We start from the raw sequence: 22,848 nt of genomic DNA, 5'->3' as shown, positions 1-22,848 counted from the left end.
ATGGTAACATACTCAAGGTTTTACATAACATGATATAAAAAGAAGTATTACAAGAAGGCAAGTGTGGGAGCATAGAAAAACAGTATTATTGTCAACAATAAAAGACATCCCATATAACTGATTGCTAACCATGACTTCAGGGAATATTTTTCTTATGATATAGTGACATTACAACTGCTAGAAACAGGTATAGAGCCTCCAAGAAGTTTACAAGTGTTGAGTTGGCCTCTCTACCTCCTCAAAATTAAAGTATTTTGTTTTTAATTAATTTATTTACTTTAAAAGAACAGCAGTAAGTACCAAGTTCAGTTTGTGTTCAGTTGAATTTCATCAGCAAACTAGTGAAGTTATGCTAAGTCAGCCTATCCCTATGATATCCAGCAGTATGGGAGTTCTAGGAGACAGTTTTAAGCTTATTTCATTTTACATACCATCATTTAAGATATCCAGCACAATAATATGCCCAAGATTTCTTACCTGGATTTCTAATTACATGTGTATTCATGTTGCTGCTAGTATTCTGGTCACTGTGTTGCTAGAAGAGACAAGTACAAAAATTGTCATTGATAAATCCCAAAGTTGCATCTGAATTCTTCAGAAAAATATCCTAAGAAAACAAACTAGTTTACTATGAACAGTAAAATACACTTCAAATATATTGAGTTTAATTAATTTATACTTAATAAAACAGTTATAAAACTTAGAATATATATTTGTATATTTAGAGAGTCTGAAAGTATTACCTGAGATTCTTGGCGTTTTTTGATTGCATGTTTATACAGCTTGTGCAGCTTTCTGGCATCAAATTCTGTAAACTTAGAGACAAAAATCCACAAGTTTCTGAGGAAAAAGAAAGAGAGGTTATAATTCTTCCATATATTAGTTTTTATTGTATCATACAACAGAACATGGACTTAAATGAAATTATTTCTACAGTACTTCAGTAAACTGAAATCATTGTAAAGTCTGTTACACAGAATATTACCTAGCTGCACAGCAAGCATTATTTAGCTGTATTTCAAACATTTGAGAAATTAATTCCTTTAACAATTTGTCATTTTGTAATATTTATCACGACTGCAGAATGCAAAGCGCGTGAAAAGTAGTATTAATGGCAATTCTGTTAATAGAATGATTTGTGCAATTGCATAAAGATATAGTTTTCAATTTGTTGTGCAAGTCCTCTGAAAGATTGTTTGAAATATGTCAGAAAACTTGAGTATTTACTACTCAGTAAAGATTCTTCCAAACTTGAAATCTCTTGCAGTGTAAGAAATTTGACCTACATGCCTTATTTCCTACAGATATCAGGGACAGGATTTTTCCACAGAATTCCAAAGCCTAGTCAAAGCTTTTGAAACCAAATGAGAAATCTGAAAGAGGATGGAAGTAGCATGGCAAAAACTTTGATCCTAATCTATGCTATGAAAGAAGAAAGGAAAACAAACCAACTCTTTTGGTGTCAAGAAGCCAAAACCCTAAAGACATTTGCTTCTATGATCACAGACACCAGATCTAAAGTCTAGAATTCTTTTAGCAAAGTTTACAGGTGGAGTGCTTAAAAGATTACAGAATACTACTGTTCTAATTAGCGTTTAGTTCAGAAACATCTCAAGTGCATAGGCTCAAGAAGCATCTATCTGCTCTTTCTCTGTGATGATTTAAACATAGTTTTGGCCTAGAGGTTTGCAAAAGACACAACCAGCCAACAGTGTGCCCAATGACATCTGTATAATATAGAATGAATACCTTTACTAAATTCTATGTCTTATTAAAGACAGATGAAATACATATTTTAATAATCTATGGATGGTACTGTAGCATTATTATGAATTAATATTATAGTAGCTCTACTATGAATTTCCACTTCAAGAAATATAACGTTTACCAAGGTGTCTTTAAAACATAGATATTGTTTTTGTATTTCAGTTCACCCTAATATTTTGAAGTAAAGCAAGTACAAACAGCAGAAATATTCTATGTTAACAGTCTGCAAGGAAATTAAACACTTGACCAAGTGTTGTATATGGAAGTGCAGGATAGATTTGCAACCATAAAGGATTAAAGTGCACATTATGATAAAACTAACTTAATTGTATTAAGAACTTAATGACAAAATATAACAAGTTTATAAACCAACATTTTTCTTATTTTTTCCAGTTATCACCTCACAGATGCATAAGAACACTTAAAATTCTTTCATTTTGAAATACATCTCTGAGTAAGTTATGATAAAGGTTTTTTATAAAGTCATAGTTAATATCTGATTTCATTTTAGAGTATATTTTTATTCTTTTTAAAGGATTCTGCAACTCAAAATCATTCAAACTTCACCACACACACTTATAATGGCCTATTTTTAGCATGAATAAAAAACCCGAAAACAAAACAAACTTCAAAGTTGAAAAAGCCAGATTCTTTAATGATAAGAACTCTTTTCCACTAAATATTAAATATACTCTAAACAGTTATTTTCTGTTTGCTTTTGGTTTTAAGTAGTAAGATGACTCCACCTTCTGGACAAAATGCATTGCTATGCAAGTATGAAAGAGTGAATCCATTAAAAAATGGAGCCATTTATAATCATCTTTTTATAAGTCCTTATTTAAAACAGCAGAAAAATACAAGAAAGGGAGAATAAGAAACAAGAAAAATAATGCAGAATAACTTACTTTCTCCACTGTTTAATTTGTTCAGGATTTGTGTACTCCTTTAGACATTCAGTAATGTGGTCCCCAATTTTGATTAGGCACTGTCTAGTATGCTCCAGCTGTTCCCTTTCAGAAAGGCCTTTCTCTGGTCTATCCAGTTGTTTCAATGCTGCTTTGACAGGCCTCATTCTTTCTTTGCACTATAAAATGTAAAAAAGGAATACATTAATTCAAATGAAAATAAAAAGATAATGAAAATTGTAAAACATGACCCACCCTTACTGTGCTATTTATATAGGTGTCGTGCTTTAAACTTTGCCCATTACCTCTCCCAATTACTAGCCTTATATCTCGAATTATTCCTCTGTCTCCTGCCTGGCTCGCCAAAAAGGACTGTCGTGGTTTAAACCCAGCCAGTAACAAAGCACCACGCAGTCGCTCGCTCACTCCTCCCCCCCAGCCACGGTGGGATGAGGAGAAAATATAAAGAAAAGCTTGTGAGTCGAGACAAGGACGGGGAGGGATCACTCACCACTTATGGTCACGGGCAAAAGACAGGCTCAACTTGGGGAAGAAACAAAATCAATTTAATTTACTACAAATCAAATCAAAACAAGGATATTAGGAAGTAAAACCAAACCTTAGAACACCTTCCCCCCACCCCTCCCTCCTTCCCGGCTCAACTCCACTCCCGGTTCTCTCTACCTCCTCCCCCCGGCGGCGCAGGGGAACAGGGAATGGGGGTTGGGGTCAGCTTGCCACACATTGTCTCTGTAGCTCCTTCCTCCTCAGGGGGAGGACTCCTCACCCTCTTCCCCTGCTCCACCGTGGGGTCCCTCCCACGGGAGACAGTCCTTCATGAGCTTCTCCAACGTGAGTCCTTTCCGCGGGCTGCAGTTCTTCCCGAACTTCCCTGGCATGGGTCCTTTCTGCGGGCCAATCTTCAGTCACAGACTGCTCCAGCACCGGCTTTCCCATGGAGTCACGGCCATCTTCGGGGGCATCCAACTGCTCCAGCGTGGGCTCCTCCACGGGCTGCAAGTGGGCATCTGCTCCACCGTTCACCTCCATGGGCTGCAGGGGCATCACCTCCTCACCCTCCCTCTTCACTGGCCTCAGTATCTGCATAGGTGTTCCTCTCATATTCCAATCCCCCTACTCACTGCAGGTTCCCCTTCTTAAATATGTTCTCGGAGGCGCCACCACCGTCACTGATTGGGTCAGCCTTGGCCAGAGACGGGTCCGACTTGGAGCCAGGGGAGCTTCTAGCAGCTTCTCACAGGAGCCACCCCTGTGGCCCTCTCCCCCGCTACCAAAAAACCTCTCCATACAAACCCATAACATTCCACCTCTCCCCTCTGCGGATCACATATTCAAGAATTATCACTAAAATGACAAACTTCACTCACATCACAAAAAAAACCCCAAAAACTTCCCCACAAAATTTAACATAATCACCATCACAATACCAAGCAGAAGTGGACAATATACACACAATCTATCCCTCATTCCTCCACCACAATTACAATAACCGAAATTCCCAGGGGTATTTCACTAACATTGTTCAGTCCGTACTTTGCCCATTACCTCTCCCAATTACTAGCCTTATATCTCTAATTATTCCTCTGTCTCCTGCCTGGCTCGCCAAAAAGGACTGTCGTGGTTTAAACCCAGCCAGTAACAAAGCACCACGCAGTCGCTCGCTCACTCACTCCTCCCCCCCAGCCACGGTGGGATGAGGAGAAAATATAAAGAAAAGCTTGTGAGTCGAGACAAGGACGGGGAGGGATCACTCACCACTTATGGTCACGGGCAAAAGACAGGCTCAACTTGGGGAAGAAACAAAATCAATTTAATTTACTACAAATCAAATCAAAACAAGGATATTAGGAAGTAAAACCAAACCTTAGAACACCTTCCCCCCACCCCTCCCTCCTTCCCGGCTCAACTCCACTCCCGGTTCTCTCTACCTCCTCCCCCCGGCGGCGCAGGGGAACAGGGAATGGGGGTTGGGGTCAGCTCGCCACACATTGTCTCTGTAGCTCCTTCCTCCTCAGGGGGAGGACTCCTCACTCGTCCCCTGCTCCACCGTGGGGTCCCTCCCACAGGAGACAGTCCTTCACGAACGTCTCCAACGTGAGTCCTTTCTGCGGGCTGCAGTTCCTCACAAACTTCCCTGGCATGGGTCCTTTCCGCGGGCGGATCTTCAGTCACACACTACTCCAGCGCAGGCTTTCCCATGGAGTCACAGCTATCTTCAGGGACATCCAACTGCTCCAGTGCGGGCTCCTCCACGGGCTGCAAGTGGGCATCTGCTCCACCGTTCACCTCCATGGGCTGCAGGGGCATCACCTCCTCACCCTCCCTCTTCACTGGCCTCAGTATCTGCATAGGTGTTCCTCTTACATTTCCAATTCCCCTACTCACTGCAGGTTCCCCTTAAATATGTTATCCCAGAGGCGCTACCACCGTCACTGATTGGGTCGGCCTGGGCCAGAGGCGGGTCCGACTTGGAGCCAGGGGAACTTCTAGCAGCTTCTCACAGGAGCCACCCATGCGGCCCTCTCCCCCGCTACCAAAAAACCCGCCACACAAACCCATAACAATAGGCAAAGACAGTACTGTTGTAAGCCAAATGAAAAACAAGTCTTTGCTCACAGCCCTTTTAGTTTTACTACAAGCTTTCATTTGGAAAAAGTAGTATTTTAAATCCAGTTGAAAATTTACTCCTATATGAAAGCATTAGATTGTAACAAATATTAAAAATGTAAGAAAGCACTAATTTAATATAAAGATTTTCTGAGGGAAATGAATTATTATAACTAGGTTTTACAATCATGGGTTTAACTTTCAGCACAAGTATATAGGGCAAGACTTATTTTACTTTTTAGGACCTTGAAGGCTATACAAACTCAGTGTCAAGATTAAGTATGAGAATGTTTAATATATTTTAAGTAGATACTTTCTGCAACAATTAAACTTGGCATTCAATAGAGGATCAGCATTCCTTCTCTGAGCAGTTTTTAAGCCTGAGTTCTATGCAGATACTGACAGAAACCGAGCTATCTAGGATAAAGCTAGTTTAGGTGTGCCTAAATTAGTAACAGTGATGACAACACAGATGTACCCACAGATATATTTCATAAGTGCATTCTTGAATTTTCACACTAATTCAAATGTGTTAATAGTAAATGCAGATAAACCAGTTAGCATGTTTTAAATTATAGACACTTGCTTGGAAATACCATTCAATCACAATGGCAAGGTAGATAGATGAAATGCATATTTTTACCTGTCACAAGGTAGACAAGAAGTCAAATGAGTTAGCCTCAACAACCCACAGCAGTAATTTCCATTTGAAAAGGTAAACATGCTAATTAGATTGCACCTGACCATGGCATAATGATGAATATACCAATACACAAACCCAAACCAGAATTGCTCCCACTAAGGAAGAGAAGCAAGTTTGTATATCCAGAATCAAAAATATGAGGGGTTGGTGAAGAGGGCTTTAAACTAAAGTTGCCAGGGGAGGGGAACCTCAATCCATCCCACTCCTACCAGTTTGATGCCAGTGCCAGCAATAGATGCCCAGAGCCTGGAGAGGGATCACAGGTCAGCAGGAGAGCACCTGAAGAGCAGCACAAAGGAATTCCAGCCACTCCAGCCAGTAAGTCAGCTTCATTGGAGGCCAAACTTAAATGCCTCTATGCAAACGCACATAGCATGGGGAATCAACAAGAGGAGTTAGAAGCGTGTGCATGCCTGCAGGGCTATGATCTTATTGGCATCATGGAGACGTGGTGGGATGGCTCCTATGACTGGAGTGTTGGAATGGAAGGATACAGGCTCCTTAGGAAGGATAGGCATTGTCGGGGAATGCAGCAAATCTGCTGAATGCCTGACGGTGCATGAGCAGCGTGACCTTGAGCAGCTCGTAGTGTATCCTTGAGAGTCTGGAAAGTCCTGAGCAAGAAAGTGATAAGAAGAACCGTCTTGGCGAATCCGCAGAAAAACTGTTACCCAATCATGAATTGTTAGTTACTAACTAAACCAATCATATATGAACACATACCCTGAAGAAGGTTATAAAAAAGGCTTGTTAGAACAATAAAGCGGCCATTTTTGGCACAATCTGATGTTTGTCGTGTCCGTCTCTACTGCGACAAGGCAGGGGAGATGAGGAGGGGGTGTCACCCTCTATGTCAATGACCAGCTGGAGTGCATGGAGCTCTACCTGATGATGGATAAGGAGCCAACCGAGAGCTTATGGGTCAGGATTAAAGGGAGGGCAGGGGACAGGTGACATTATAGTGGGGGTCTGCTACAGGCCACCCGACCAGGAAGACTGAGCGGACGAGGCCCTCTATAGACAGATAAGAGAAGCCTCACATTCACAAGCCCTGGTCCTCATGGGGGACTTCAACCACCCCAATATCTGCTGGAGGGACAACACAGCAGGGCATAAGCAATCCAGGAGGTTCCTGGAATGCGTTGATGACAACTTCCTTCTCCAAGTGATAGAGGAGCCAACAAGGAGAGGTGCTATGCTGGACCTTGTTCTCACCAACAAGGAGGGGCTGGCGGGGAATATGAAGCTCAAGGGCAGCCTTGGCTGCAGTGACCATGAAATGGTGGAGTTCAAGATCCTTAGGGCAGCGAGGAGGGCGCACAGCAAGCTCGCTACCCTGGACTTCAGGAGAGCAGACTTTGGCCTCTTCAGGGATCTGCTTGGTAGAGTACCATGGGATACAGCCCTAGAGGGAAGAGGGGCCCAAGAAAGCTGGTTAATATTCAAGGATCACCTCCTCCAAGCTCAGGAGCGATGCATCCCAACAAAGAGAAAGTCAGGCAAAAACACCAGGAGGCCTGCATGGATGAACAAGGTGCTCCCGGACAAACTCAAGCACAAAAAGGAAGCCTACAGAGGGTGGAAGCAAGAACAGGTAGTCTGGGAGGAATACAGAGAAACTGTCTGAGCAGCCAGGGATCAGGTTAGGAAAGTGAAAGCCCTGATAGAATTGAATCTGGCCAGGGATGTCAAGGGCAACAAGAAAAGCTTTTATAGGTACATCGGTGATAAAAGGAAGACTAGGGAAAATGTGGGCCCTCTCCAGAAGGAAAAGGGAGACCTGGTTACCCGGGACATGGAGAAGGCTGAGGTACTCAATGACTTTTTTGCCTCAGTCTTCATCATCAAGTACTCCAGCCACACTGCCCAAGTCACAGAAGGCAAAGGCAGGGACTGGGAGAATGAAGAACCGCCCACCGTAGGAGAAGATCAGGTTCGAGACCATCTAAGGAACCTGAAGGTGCACAAGTCCATGGGACCTTGATGAGATGCATCCGTGGGTCCTGAGGGAACTGGCGGATGAAGTGGCTAAGCCACTATCCATCATATTTGGGAAGTTGTGGCAGCCCACTGAAGTTCCCACTGACTGGAAAAGGGGAAACATAACCCCCATTTTTAAAAAGGGAAAAAAGGAAGACCTGGGGAGCTACAGGCCAGTCAGTCTCACCTCTGTGCCCAGCAAGATCATGGAGCATATCCTCCTGGAAACTATGCTAAGGCACATGGAAAATAAGGAGAGGTGCCTGGTGACAGCCAACATGGCTTCACTAAGGGCAAATTGTGCCTGACAAATTGGGTGGTCTTCTACGATGGGGTTACAGCGTTGGTGGATAAGGGAAAAGCAACAGATATCATCTACCTGGACTTGTGCAAAGCATTTGACACTGTCCCACACGACATCCTTGTCTCTAAAATGGAGAGACGTGGATTTGATGGATGGACCACTCGGTGGATAAGGAATTGGCTGGGTGGTCACACTCAAAGAGTTGTGGTCAATGGCTCAATCGAGTGGAGACCAGTGACGAGTGGTGTTCCTCAGAGGTCGGTATTGGGACTGGCGCTGTTTAACATCTTTGTTGGCAACATGGACAGTGGGATTGAGTGCACCATCAGCAAGTTTGCAGAGGACACCAAGCTGTGTGGTGCAGTCAACGCGCTGGAGGGTAGGGATGCCATTCAGAGGGACCTTGACAGCCTAGAGAGGTGGGCCCATGCAAACCTCATGAAGTTCAACAAGGCCAAGTCCAAGGTCCTGCACCTGGGTCGGGGCAATCCCAAAGACAAATACAGGCTGGGCAATGAGTGGATTGAGAGCAGCCCTGAGGAGGACTTGGGGGTATTAGTGGATGAAAAACTGAATATGAGCCAGCAATGCGCTCTCACAGCCCAGAAAGCCAGTCACATCCTGGGCTGCATCAAAAGAAGTGTGGCTAACAGGTCGAGGGAAGCGATTCTCCCCCTCTACTCCGCTCTTGTGAGACCCCACCTGGAGTACTGCATTCAGCTCTGGGGCCCCCAACATAAGAAAGACATGGACCTGCTCGAGCGGGTCCAGAGGAGGGCCACGAAGATGATCAGGGGGCTGGGGCACCTCCCCTATGAGGATAGGCTGAGAGAGTTGAGGTTGTTAGCCTGGAGAAGAGAAGGATCCGGGGAGACCTTATAGCAGCCTCCCAGTACCTAAAGGGGGCCTACAGGAAAGATGGGGAGGGACCCTATCAGGGAGTGTAGTGATAGGATGAGGGGTAATGGTTTTAAACTGAAAGAGGGTAGATTTAGATTAGATATTAGGAAAAAATTCTTTACTGTGAGGGTGGTGAGGCACTGGAACAGGTTGCCCAGAGAGGTCGTGGATGCCCCCTCCCTGGAAGTATTCAAGGCCAGGTTGGATGGAGCTTTGAGCAACCTGGTCTAGTGTAAGGTGTCCCTGCCCATGGCAGGGGGGTTGGAACTGGATGATCTTTAAGGTCCCTTCCAACCCAACCCATTCCATGATTCTGTGATTTTGGGGAACATCACCATCACTGTGTCAACATCTAGGGACAACTGAAAAAATCAGTGAAGCTGTTCCATTACCAGTTCATGCCATTAAGTAATTAAGCAGCTACATTACATATTGCACTAACCACAGCTTAAAGCAACCTTTAAAAAGACAGTTTACAAAGTACACTGCTTAAGTGTAGAGGTGAACAGAGAAGTGTAATTGTACATGGGAATAGAGTGATTTTCAGTTACCTAGCCACACACAAGATATCCTGGAAATTATGGATGAGTCACTTATTTAGATAAAAACAAAACACAAAACAAAAACCCTACATACATAAACTGGTCAGTACCATAGTGATGAGAAAACAAGATAATTTGCCTCTCACAGCCAGCACCACAGTAGACCCAGTAAACCTGTCTGGCAGTAACAGACAACTGTTGAGACCTGAATGATAGAACTTCCACAGCAGAAAAGTAGCTGCTCAAAGTAACTCCTTAGCATCTTTCCAAAGGCCCCAATCGACCTATAAAACTTTACATAGATTGAGTTTACCTACCTTTTTTTCTTCCAGTATTGATTCTGTTGTGGTCAAAAGTAGTGATATAACTGAAATTCTTTTGGTATCAGAGATATTAGTCTGGCAAGATATTTCTAAGGACTTGTCGTGGTTTAACTCCAGCCAGCAACTAAGCACCACGCAGCTGCTTGCTCACTCTCCCCCCACCCAGTGGGATGGGGGAGAAAATCAGAAAAAAAAGTAAAACTCGTGGGTTGAGATAAAGACTTAATAGGACAGAAAGGAAAAAAATAATAATGATGATGATAATAATAACAATTAAAAAATAAAATGAAAATAATAATAATAAAAGAATTGGAATATACAAAACAAGTGATGCACAATGCAATTGCTCACCACTCGCCGACCGATGCCCAGTTAGTTCCCGAGCAGCGATCTGTCCCCCCTCTCCAGGCCAACTCCCCCCAGTTTATATACTAGACATGATATCACATGGTATGGAATACTCCTTTGGCCAGTTTGGGTCAGCTACCCTGGCTGTGTCCCCTCCCAACTTCTTGTGCCCCTCCAGCCTTCTTGCTGGCTGGGCATGAGAAGCTGAAAAATCCTTGACTTTAGCCTAAACACTACTTAGCAACAACTGAAAACATCAGTGTGTTATCAACATTCTTCTCATACTAAATCCAAAACATAACACTATGCCAGCTACTAGAAAGAAAATTAAATCTATCCCAGCCGAAACCAGGACAGACTTTAGGATTTGTTCCTTCCTCTGTCTAACACAGGAAGTCTGTAATACTTCAAGTGCAACTTTGAAACTTAATTTCTCTTGTTAGCTTACAAAGAACAAAGGGGTATTTGATAAGGCCAAGCCAGAGACTACAGCAGCCGCATTAAAAATTCATTCGGTTCTGTCCTTTAAGAAGCAGTATCCATGAATTATTCTTGAGGGCGGATCTTTACAGTCTGTATTTTAAAACTATTCAGCGCACAGATGACTAGACAAATACTCTTCATTATACTGCATAAATGCAATAAAATAAAACTGCTGGCCTGAAAACAAAACTGACTTTAGTATAGTGTCAATAACCCTTCACTGATCTAAGATTTTACTGGCAATAGATATCTGTGTTATAATGCCTAATAGCAGAATCAAGAACATCAGAAATTGTGTTCATTTAGAATATCAAGTGTAAATACTAAGTTATCAACAAGGGACTTACCACACTGAATGTCTTCTGATCCAGTTCTTCAGATTCTTCAGATATAGGAACTGGTTCACTAGTTGCAGTAATATGAACTGGAATATCCAACAATGAAACTTTTTTATTTTTTTCTTTATTTTCAGTTTTGATTTCATTTACCTAAGAACAAAATATGAAAATGTATCTGATAAGCAAACCTTATTTTTGGGCTGGAATTATACTGTAATTAGGCAATCACTGTAATTACTGCCTTCTCTTCAATAATAACAAGAAAAAAAAATAATTCTGACATTCAATGACAGTACCTTTTATTTTCTCTCTCCGAGGGTTGGAGAAGGAGAATGGAAAGTTTCTTGCACCATTTGCACTCTCAGTCCCACTAAGCTATGCATCTTTAAAGAGGTAATTTCCCATTTCATTTGCCTGTCCTTGTAGTTACAAGTGGTAAAAATAAAACTTCAAATGATGCAAAAGATTTCAATGAAATGACAACTGTAAAGTAAATGATCCAAAATACCTTTTCAACTCAAAATTGTTCACAAAAACCTGGTGGCCTTTTCTAGTGGTATATAAGAAAAATAAACCTAGTTACCTTTTCTTCCTTTACTTCTTTTTCTTTCTGTGTAGATTCTTTTACTTTGTTTTCTCTCTTTTCTTTAATATTTTTAAATTCTTTCTTATCCTCTTTTTCTTTTTTCTCCCTTTTCAAATCCCTCTTATTTTCTTTTTCTTTTGTCTCTCTTTTTTCTTCAGCTTCCTTCTTTATACCAATGTCTGGTTCAGGCTTTTCTTCATTTTCTTCTTCTGCTTTTATTTTTTTATGCGGATGTTTCACTGAAACAATCTCATCCTGCAATACACAAGCATATATGTCACATCAAATTGAGTTCCTAACTATACAAGTTTTGTAACCATCAGATTAAAATGTACTTTTTATCTGTGTGTGATTTCTGTAGACTTAGGTTTAACACCTATCAAATGGAGCTGGATGCAGTTGCAAAACAAAATGAGGACTACTCACTTATTTCCTTGATGTGACACAAAACAAGTACTGATTGGGCAGGGGTAATGGAGGTGGGTGAGAGATTAAGTCCATTTAACTATCATATCCCCAAAGAAATCTGCCCCTGTAAAAGGTAGTTAAGCTGCAAAGAGCTAAAAACAATAAGGAAGGAGGCATCACAAGACTGAACTGATTTTTCAGGGCATGGTGATGATAAAAGACCTCTATTCTGGTTAGCTTTGTTCCAGTAACTTTTTACTGACCACAAATTAAACATTCACAGTCACAGGAGAAGGGAACAGAGTTCCAACTTTCTCTTTTCCAGAGGTGTTCTGAAGAATCTGGTGTTCTTTCAAAATTAGGTGCAACATGGCCCCTAAACTTCATCTGTTTCCCCCCTAGTGGTTTCTGCTGTGTGATAAATTTAAATAAATGATCCAACAAAAACAGAGGCCTAAAGGGATACATCAGAAGTAATAAAAACATAACAAAGTTGAGTAGTCTATTAGAATAATGTAAGCCCTGACATACACAGAAGCATTCACTTGCATGTCTCAAAACATCATTTATTCATGCTGTTCTTTCTAATCAAGCTTGATTTTTTTTTCCTGAGCCTGAACAAAAGTTGCTACCTGAAGAATCATTATCAGTAGTAATAATGGATTAGTCAGAAACATTAGTTTTATATTCAGATGTTACATTAAAATTGCATTTCTAGCAGATACAATGCTCAAGTCTTTAAAGAACATTGAAATTGCACAATGTTACTTGTAATTGGGTGACAACATTATTTTATGATAATATAATTTGGAAAACTAATCATAATGTCTGAGCTATGGGCTTATCATTAAATTAAAATAGATATAATCTTCCATGTGATTATATTGATGCAATATTAATTGCCACAGAAGGAGGATGCCATTCAAGTGCTTCAATTTTAAGTCAAACAGAAGATCAAATAGAAAGCGTTACTATTAGAAACAACTGAATAGCCATCTTTACCATATGAATGATGTTTACCTCATTATCCTCATCATCTTCATCAGATTTTTCTGAGGGTGGTGATGAGGAGTCACTTTTTATTTCTTCTTTAATTTTTGCAGCCTTTGTTGCTCTATTCTTCTTAGTTCTTGTTTTCCTCCTCTTTGAATTGCCCTGAATGCAAATTAGTACCTTTATTGTGTCAACTGACAAGCATCTTTGCACCACAGTTGCAGAAAAAGATTTGTTTTTTATGTTAAAGAAAGCATTCATTTTATTTATTGCCACTAATGACCACCACTTTTCTCAGGACTGGAGACCGAGCCTAATGCAACAGTAGAGAATATATACAAATAAGAGAGAATAAAACAATATTAAACTTGCAATTCATTCCTTGAGTTAGTCCCATATAATATGATTAGCAATACAGAGAAAAATTACACAAAACAAAGAAGAGTGGAACTAAGAATAAAACAAGTATCTGCTGACATGCCCATAAGCATATTATGTAATCTCGCTACTGAATATCAAGTTTTACTTACCACACCAGTAAGTCTTTGCGCTTCTTTTCTTGCATGGTCTTTATTCAGTAATTTAATGAGGTAATCTGCACGGGTCTGTAACTGCTTGGCCTGGGGTTTCTTATCTGGATCATCAGGTAAAATCTGAGGAGAGCAATGGTAGTATCAACTACGAGTACACATTATCAAATTAGGAAGCTGCTAGTCTGGAGCAGTGGGAACAGAAAAAGCTGAATTAAAAAAAAAAAAAAAGGTAAAAAAAAAATCTACTCCAACTATACCTGACCAATATGCCAGCATGCTTCAAGGAATGGAGAATTTCTTAAATGTTTTATTTTTCCCCAAACACACAACTAATATAGTCTTGGAAATGGTCTCACAAAGTTTACAGTAAACTCAAGAAATTAGCCTCAGATTTCTGTTTCCACTCTCATAGTTTATCTAAAAAATTCAGAGCTCCTGTCATCCACAGATCTCCTAGTTCTGCTTTGTGCTTCTAAATGCATTAACTCATTACCACAGGATATTTCAGAAGCCAAAAATATAAATGAGTGGTTTCATAAAACAAGCAAATTAATGGAAGGCAGGGGCAGGATATCATTAAACAGATTTGTATACAACCCTGGCTCCTCGAATCCCAAAGCTACAGGTTGTTGGCAATGTCAATTGAGTTTGCTTCACTCCAGTCTTTCCCTAAATGTTTCTCACTATTTCTAAGCAGCCATTGCACTACTTTTAATCTGATGAGTATAGCTATTCTCATGTTGCGAATGAAAGAGTTTCAAGCAAAGAAACCAGGGACAGGAAAACCAAACCAAAACCCCAAAACAACCTTCCCTCCAAAAGATCAAGAATAAAATTAACACAACTAGAGCATTTAAACTAGGGAAGCAAAAGATGGAAGAGAATGAATTCAAGTGACAGAGATCCAAATACATAGAAATACAGAAAGATAACAGACTCTAAGAAGGTATACTTCAACTGAATACAAAAAATCTTGAAATCTAATAATTTACCAGAAGGATACAAAGGAGTACAACTGACCTAGCTTCTGTGCAATTTCAGTTATCATAAAATAAGCTCTTTTAGTAACTGTTATTAGCATTATTACTGTCATGGTTTAACCCCAGCCAGCAACTAAGCACCACACAGCTGCTCACCCACTGCCCCCCCACCCAGTGGGATGGAGGAGAGAATCAGGGAAAAAAAGTAAAACTTGTGGGTTGAGATAAGAACGGTTTAACAGAACAGAAAAGAAGAAACTAATAATGATGATGATAACACTAATGACAATAATAATAATAAAAGAATTGGAATATACAAGTGATGCACAATGCAATTGCTCACCACCCGCCGACCAATGCCCAGTTAGTCCCCGAGCGGCAATACCCCCCACCCCCACCCCCCCAGTTTATAAACTAGACATGATGTCACATGGTATGGAATACCCCTTTGGCTAGTTTGGGTCAGCTGCCCTGGCTGTGTCCCCTCCCAACTTCTTGTGCCCCTCCAGCCTTCTTGCTGGCTGGGCATGAGAAGCTGAAAAATCCTTGACTTTAGACTAAACATTACTTAGCAACAACTGAAAACATCAGTGTTATCAACATTCTTCTCATACCTAACTCAAAAACATAGCACTATACCAGCTACTAGGAAGACAATTAACTCTATCCCAGCTGAAACCAGGACAATTACCTAAACAAAAAAGTCCTTGATGAATTTTGTAGATGACATACCTTCTGTGTCAAACTCAGATCAGGATCCATTTTTATCATTTCCCAGCTGCCATAGCCATATTCATAGATACCTATTAACAGATTGGAATCATCTTCCTTACCCCAATCTATATCAAAATGAGCTGCCTTGGTGTGGCATGGGATGACATATCTAGTAGAAATAAATTAGAAACATAAATAAGCAATCTTCTCAAACTTAGCAAGGGAGAGGGGAACATGCCACACATCACTAAGATCCTGGTATATTTAGGTAAGTAATCCAGATATCTATCAGGTTTTCTTACAATTTCTATAAAATATTTATTGAAATCAGTACTGAAACATGTTTTAAAGCAGATCAAGATTAAGATATAAAGAACAACAGACATCTATCTGTGGCCATGGATTGAGTCAGAACTGGCTAACCATTAAGATAAGCTTAAAATATTACTCAAGTGTAACTGCTAACTGAATAAGCAGATAGTCTAGGGACTATGATACACAAGGTAGCAAGCTAAAAAGTTCAGAGGGCTAAACAACTACCAACAATTACCATCTGCTCCACTTTGACAAATATTGCTTTCTCTCAGGTAGAGGTGACACAAAGCAGCTCCTTAACAAGCCTAATTTCTAGTCTAGAATAATTAAGAGTAACTGAACCCAGTCCCCAATGAATACAGTTCAGAAGCCAAAGCAAATACTGACTTCTAAGGAGAGGGAAGAAAGAATAAAGTAAGAATGTGGAGCAGATTGCTGCTGCCAGTTCTTAGAGGGAATGGAGCAACACTGGTGTCCCAGTGTGCTTAGAGCCTGGATTGCTTAAATATATGCATAAAAGCCTTGAATAACTTTCTACATTATGGCTTCCTTTAGGAAAACAAAAAAAATACCTTTTCCTTTCTTCTGGATCTGAAGGAATGGATTTGTGCAATGGTGCCAACTCTTCTTCATGAGAGATGACTAGCTTTGCATTCACTTGCACTCCTGATATTCGGAATGTTGGGCCTTTAACTTTCCCAAGTCTACCTCCTTAAAATAAAGGACCAAATTATTAAAATATTTAGCCTTTACGTGTATCTTATAGACAAACATAAAGAAAAAAGAAAGTTTGATGCTATAGCAGCAGACATTCAATTATAGCAAATTACTTTTTCTTAACCAAACGCTTTAATTAAACTCCAGAATCTCAAGGTCTTCCAGATAATAATAGCAGATTAATTTTAAAGTTCATGGTAAAGCAAAAACATGCTGCATTCTACTACGACAACTCACTCAGGGAAAGGGGGAAAAAAACCAAACCCAAAAAGTCTTCTTACTATAATCCTTTTTTCTAAATCACCTAGCATGCTAACATTTTGTTAATGTTTTCCCCTAACACAATTATTTTGTTATAATCAGAGTGCAAGAATTTTTCAGATGTCTTGACACTTTTTATTCCTCTCCCCCATCCCCAAACACACTTTACCTGCTCTTTCTTGTCCAAAGGAATTGTCTTTTAAAGCCTTAATGCATCCATTATGTACAAGTTCTCCCAGACGTCTAAGGTCCGTCTCAGATTTATCAACTAGTTCAGCATCTCTAGCTATAGCATCTAACCTGTAAGAAAACAAATATGTTTTTACAGCTCTCAAACTTTAGTATTATGAATGACTCCTTCAGATTTTGAAACTAGAGAAGTGATCATGTAAGTTATCATTCACCCACACTTGCTATGCTGTGTACAATTTTGATCCATGCAGTTAAAAGCAGCTATAGAAAAGAATACAGAAACTATAAAAAAGGGTGTTTCACATAGAGGACAATACAACAGGAACTATAAAGGACCCTAACTATACAGTTTTGAGTTAAATTACTACACGTTCTTTTAAATAGAAAAGGAACTAATATATATAAGATGATCATATAGACTATAAATACTATTAAAGAAAATGAAGGTGGGAAATTATTCTTAAAATACAGAGTAATACAGAAAGCTTAAAATAAGAACTGACAATGAGAAAAATGCAAAACTGGCAGTTAGTCTGTTGAAAGCCGACGGCTTTATCCACTCTATCAAACAAGAAAACTGAACGATTGTCACTAATGCAGATTAAAGAAGACAGTAGGTAAAATATAAAGAAAAACAAGCAGTCTTGCAAAATTTAAAGATTTGTCAAACTGGCCGTCTACATACATACCATATATGAAGAAAGGAAAAAAACATTAATTTAAATTCATGTTATAGTCAAGGCAAAAGATTAGGCACACTATTTTCTCTTCAACCTAAGATTTCTCGGTGTATTGTTCTAATTTTAATGAAAACAAGGTTCCAAGTTGCTATACCAATATAATCAAATAAGTTTACCTTTCAAGTGGGCCACCAAATTTCTTGTAACTCTTGATAAACCTAGTAACAGAAAATTTTGCAGTTAAAAAATGTATGCTTAACTACACTGGTTTTAAAAATGTATTTGTAAAGTCTTAGTACAAGGCTATGCGGATGCAAAGAAAATAAGAACTAGAGAGACTAGGACAGCTTAATATATCAAGATAACCCACATATAAAGCCAGAGTTCTATTTGGTTTAATAACTGATGTAAATAAAACAACAGAAGATACAATTTATTTCAAAAAATTACTAATTAGTTTCACAAGACAAAGGATTCGGCAATGTGATGTGTCTAATCATAAAAATCAAATGTGGATTTATAGTAAATGGAGAATTCAGACATTATGTTAGGCCTCTCATAATAAAGAGGAGCTAGCTACAATTTTAAGGTGATTTTAAGACTTAGGAAAACATAATATGAAAGATAAAGGAATGCAAGCACAAGAATACCCCTGACAAAAGCAGCAAACCATTATGTGTTAGATGAAATGAAAAGGAAACAAGGCTCTTTAAGGTTATTTATATAATCAAAAATATTTTATAAGCTTTACAGTATTTTAGAGAAACATGAATACTTAAATTACAGAAGCAAAGTAGCATTTCGCAAAACAATTTATCGTCCTTCTACCAAAGTATTTTTAGCACCAAGTATTGATGGGACCAGCTGTACAGATTCACTTATGTACTGGTTTTCTCTGAGATAAAGTTAATTTTCTTCAGAGCACCATACCTGCTAGTATGTTTTGGATTTGTGACCAAAACAGTGTTAATAACACAGGGATGTTTTAGTTATTGCTGAGCAGTGCTTACACAGTCAAGGCCTTTTCTGCTTCTCACACTGCCCCCCCAGTGAATAGGCTGGGGGTGCACAAGAAGTTGGGAGGGGACACAGCTGGGACAGCTGACCCCAACTGACCAACGGGATATTCCAGACTATATGACATCACGCTCAGCAATAAAAACTGCGGGGAAGAAGGAGGGAGAGGGGTCATTCAGTGTTATGGCATCTGTCTTCCCAAGTAAGTTTTACGCATGATGAAGCCCTGCTTTCCGGGAAACGGCTGAACACCTGCCTGCTAATGGGAAGTAGTGAATGAGTTCCTTGTTTTGCTTTGCTTGCGTGTGTGGCTTTTGCTTTACCTATTAAACTGTCTTTATCTCAACCCACGAGTTTTCTCATTTTTACCCTTCTGATTCTCTCCCCAATCCCTCTGGGGGAAGTGAGCGAGCAGCTGTGTGGTGCTTAGCTGCCTACTGAGGTTAAACCACAACAACTTATCAAAATGGATTTTGTATTTATTTAATTTTTTTTTTTTAGTTTTAAAAAGCACCATATAACATTAATTCAATTACAATGGCAAGAAATTTAAAACAAAACTCGCTGAACCTTTTGTAGGTATTTTCACAAAAATGTGCGTATCATTTCTTCAACTACAGTTTTTAGGTTAAATGATGGGAAGTAGAATATTTTGTTTGTGGAGTTAAAAAAAGAGCTCACCGATTTTAGAAACTGGTTTTTGAAATCACTGTCTTCAGGGGATGCAGGAAGAATAATACATATTAAAAGATTTTAAAACAATTGCGAACATTTTTCGAACCCAATGTTATCCCTCACCAAAATAGGTTCAAATTCTGGACATAAGAGTTCCTTATGTCAGCACCCCAAACTACACAGAGTAAAGCCTATAATGCCTAGAATAAAATTTTCAACTAAATTCAGGAAAAATAGACTGTTTTCCATATTTTCAAACTCTGAAACGATAAAAAAATATGTTTTGTCCCTTTAAACATACATGTCCCCCCACATCTTACCGCCTAATCTCTGCATCGCTAAATCCTTTAATATTTTCTCGAGGAATAGTTCGTGGTCGTCCACGTTTTTTTGGTCGTTTTCTTTCTGAGATGGAGTCACTATCAGATCCAGAATATCTTCTGCTCCTACTGCATTTCCCTTCACTTCCATTAAAGCTGATCTGGAATTTCAGATTAAGTAGTTCAAAGCTACGTGACTAAAACATTTTATTAATGTGTTATCTAGCCTGTCAAAAATGGGGGAATGGGGGTGTGTGCCACGTGTGAAAACCACCCAACCCAAAAGTACAAGACAAAACAACAGCAATGAAAAAACAAACAAACAACAACAAAAAAATCAGTTAGTTGGTCAAAACCCAGAGATACCTGTTTTGCACAGTGTCTCATCCTTGGGAGCATATATATTTCTTCAAGCTCTTTTTGTCTTTCCTCCTCTTCTATTCGTCGCCGCTGGACTTCTGGAATGATTTCTTCCCAGTTTCTTAAATTTTGTTCTGGTTCCAACTCAATGTCATCTTCATCCATATTGGAAAAGTTAGCCACCTTATTTATTGGAACATAAGTATTTTCGCCAAATCAATCAGAATCATAGAATCATAGAATCATTTAGGTTGGAAAAGACCTTCAAGATCATTGAGTCCAACCATCAACCATGCCCACTAAACATGATTTTATTTAAACAAAGAGTCAGTAATCAATATTTTAGAAAAACTTAGTTCAGAGTGGCATATTTTATTTATTTATATATACACAAAAATGTACACATATAAAATGCTTCATGAAGCACTGTCTCTAATGAAAGTATTTTCATATATGAAACGCACACACTCCATGCAACATGGCTGAATATAAAGATGAGAATCTTTTTCTTCTTTTACAAGTTGAGTAATATAGAAACACTATGAAATGCCTCCCCAATAGCTGTGATGATTGTTGTTTAATTTCCTTCAAAGCAGAAAGCAAGTCTAACCGAATGCCTGAGTTAATATGAAACTATAATAATGTAGAACTAACCAAACATTAATAAACTGTAGAAATCACAATATGTTGCAAATGAATGATTAGCAGGAAAGTGATTTAGTACTCTACTGATCTAAAAAAGTCCTGCCCTGCTTTAAACAAAAACCAAGCAAAAACACACCACACACCAAACTTCAACAACAACAACAAAAAGATCCACAAAAAAACCCAAACCACCACACACAATTTGGACCCACTTAATATTTTAAGTGTTATCCAGTTAAGCATATCTGGTATTCATGTTTACATAGGGGCTGAAAGGAATTTCTAAAAGTCATCAACTAAGAAATCCAAACTTCATTCTCTGTTTTCAAAAGTACCACAGGTGCTTAACAGCATAAAGCATTAAATGAAAAACAGCCCTCCCCAGTATTTTAATAATTAGATCAAAGACTAATGTATTTGTAAATATCTTTCTTACTTTGTTAGCAATATACATTATGTATTTTTAAATGTTTGCACTGGCAGTAATTACCCTGTATAGGTGAAAAGACATTCTATGCCAAAGAGTTGACTTATTGTTGCGCCTGCTTCATAAGAATGAAGAAAAGATGAATAGGTGCACAAAAGAAAAAGAAGAAAAAGTAGCATTTATAAAGGAAAGTGTAATTAAGGGAAGAGGGAGGGAACAGAGCAATACCTTGAACTGTGAAAGCAACTCATCTCCTACAGTTAGTGGGCCTGGCTCATTTTCTCGAGTTTCAGCCCTCTTCAGGATTTCATCTATATCCATTTCCTGAAACAGAAGTTTCTCTTTACAACAAAACAATTTATACATATTTTTAGTTTCTCTGTCCATCAAGTGTAGATGCACTGTTCTGTTTACCTGAGGCTCCTCTTCTTCCCCTTCAGGTTCTTTAAAAAGTTCCTCAGCACCGAACTTCAAAATCGCTGATAACTCTTCCTTATTAAAAGGTGTTGAGCTGAAATACAGAAAGTTTAAGATAAACACTTTATCTTAATGAATTTTTTCAAATTACTATAACCATGAGTCAATCAAACTTCCTTTTGACTTAAAAGCTATCTTTAATATGTAAAAAAAAAAAAAAAGTACAATATACTTTGCAGTCTTTACTTACATAACTCCTTACCATGTATTTTTTGCCTCTTATTAACGAAGTGAAATGACTTGCATTTTTACTCAAATAGTCAGGTATACTTAAGCATAAGTTAATATGAAAGAATAAACAAATATACCTGGAAGGGGTAGAGCCTGTATGTAGTACGGTTTTCCCTGTAGTGTCCATTCTCTGAATTACTAAGTGATCTAGCACCATCTTTTTCTTGGCTCTTTCAAGAATATCTTCTTCTACTGATCCTTTTGTGACTAGCCGATAAATATTAACCTATGCATATTATAAAAAAGGCTTTATTTACATGCTCACAAATTACACCTGAAAACAATATTCAGATGAAGTTAACAAAAAACCCTTGAGCAACAACAGGGAGAAATGTTAGTCGTGATTACAAATCTAAATCTTATTGAACTAGTATTTCATATACAAAACCAGTCAATCATATTACCATAGTCTCTACATAAATTATTTAAAAAAAAATAAAAGAAAGAAATTCTTAGACCTCTCCTCTTTCAACTTCTGTGATTAGGCACAAGCATGGCCACAAGGAAAAGTGTTATAGCTGATTACTACTTGAAGTCTTCTGCAAGAAAGAAACCCAAAAAGAACTACGAAGTTTTTATCTTTAAGTAAAATGGATGCACCTGAAGTATAGCAATTACTTTCTAGAATGACATGATGCCAACGAACATGGGACAAGTCCACAACTCTTCTCCCTAACCATCCATATAGTACGGCTGCCGTGCAATCTCTCTGTATAGGGAGATTTTAAAAATATTTTTTAAAAAGACAAATTAACATTATTAACATTTCTAGACATTCTTGGTAAGTATTAGTTATTCTCAAAATATATGAGGACTGCAATTGCCCAGACAGACAGCTTATGGCTACCATATGAAACCCTCCTTCAGGTTTGGAGCTTAAAAGACAAGTGGGCATACCTGTTTCTTCTGTCCAATCCTATGAGCTCTAGCCTGCGCTTGCAGATCATTCTGTGGATTCCAGTCAGAATCAAATATAACTACAGTGTCAGCAGATGCCAAGTTTATACCTAATCCTCCAGCTCTGGTAGACAGCAAAAAGCAGAAGTCCTGAAATTATAAAATAAGAAATAGCTTTATATATATTAGCCATAATATT

The 22,848-nt window shown here is 38.9% G+C and overlaps 1 protein-coding gene across 5 annotated transcripts in view; it reads right to left on the bottom strand.

The window, feature by feature from the left end:
• LOC128136092 (chromodomain-helicase-DNA-binding protein 1) overlaps positions 1-22,848 on the bottom strand; it is an 84,398-nt gene that overhangs the window by 1,879 nt on the left and 59,671 nt on the right. For 4 of the 5 annotated variants that reach the window (XM_052775194.1, XM_052775197.1, XM_052775198.1 and 1 more), the window contains 17 exons: positions 22,650-22,799; positions 21,830-21,978; positions 21,459-21,555; positions 21,273-21,368; positions 19,979-20,155; positions 19,613-19,773; positions 17,777-17,818; positions 16,898-17,028; positions 16,323-16,461; positions 15,454-15,604; positions 13,739-13,861; positions 13,236-13,370; positions 11,805-12,062; positions 11,231-11,371; positions 2,673-2,851; positions 744-840; positions 478-535 (listed from right to left, as the gene is read on the bottom strand). In XM_052775194.1, coding sequence (XP_052631154.1) covers positions 478-535; positions 744-840; positions 2,673-2,851; positions 11,231-11,371; positions 11,805-12,062; positions 13,236-13,370; positions 13,739-13,861; positions 15,454-15,604; positions 16,323-16,461; positions 16,898-17,028; positions 17,777-17,818; positions 19,613-19,773; positions 19,979-20,155; positions 21,273-21,368; positions 21,459-21,555; positions 21,830-21,978; positions 22,650-22,799 — 2,284 coding nt within the window. The remainder of the gene's footprint in view (positions 1-477; positions 536-743; positions 841-2,672; positions 2,852-11,230; positions 11,372-11,804; positions 12,063-13,235; positions 13,371-13,738; positions 13,862-15,453; positions 15,605-16,322; positions 16,462-16,897; positions 17,029-17,776; positions 17,819-19,612; positions 19,774-19,978; positions 20,156-21,272; positions 21,369-21,458; positions 21,556-21,829; positions 21,979-22,649; positions 22,800-22,848) is intronic. The other variant, XM_052775196.1, reaches the window with a different exon arrangement.

This window comes from Harpia harpyja, chromosome W (assembly GCF_026419915.1).
Source record: "Harpia harpyja isolate bHarHar1 chromosome W, bHarHar1 primary haplotype, whole genome shotgun sequence".
NCBI classification, from domain to species: domain Eukaryota; kingdom Metazoa; phylum Chordata; class Aves; order Accipitriformes; family Accipitridae; genus Harpia; species Harpia harpyja.
This window is presented reverse-complemented; position numbering and strand designations above follow the sequence as displayed.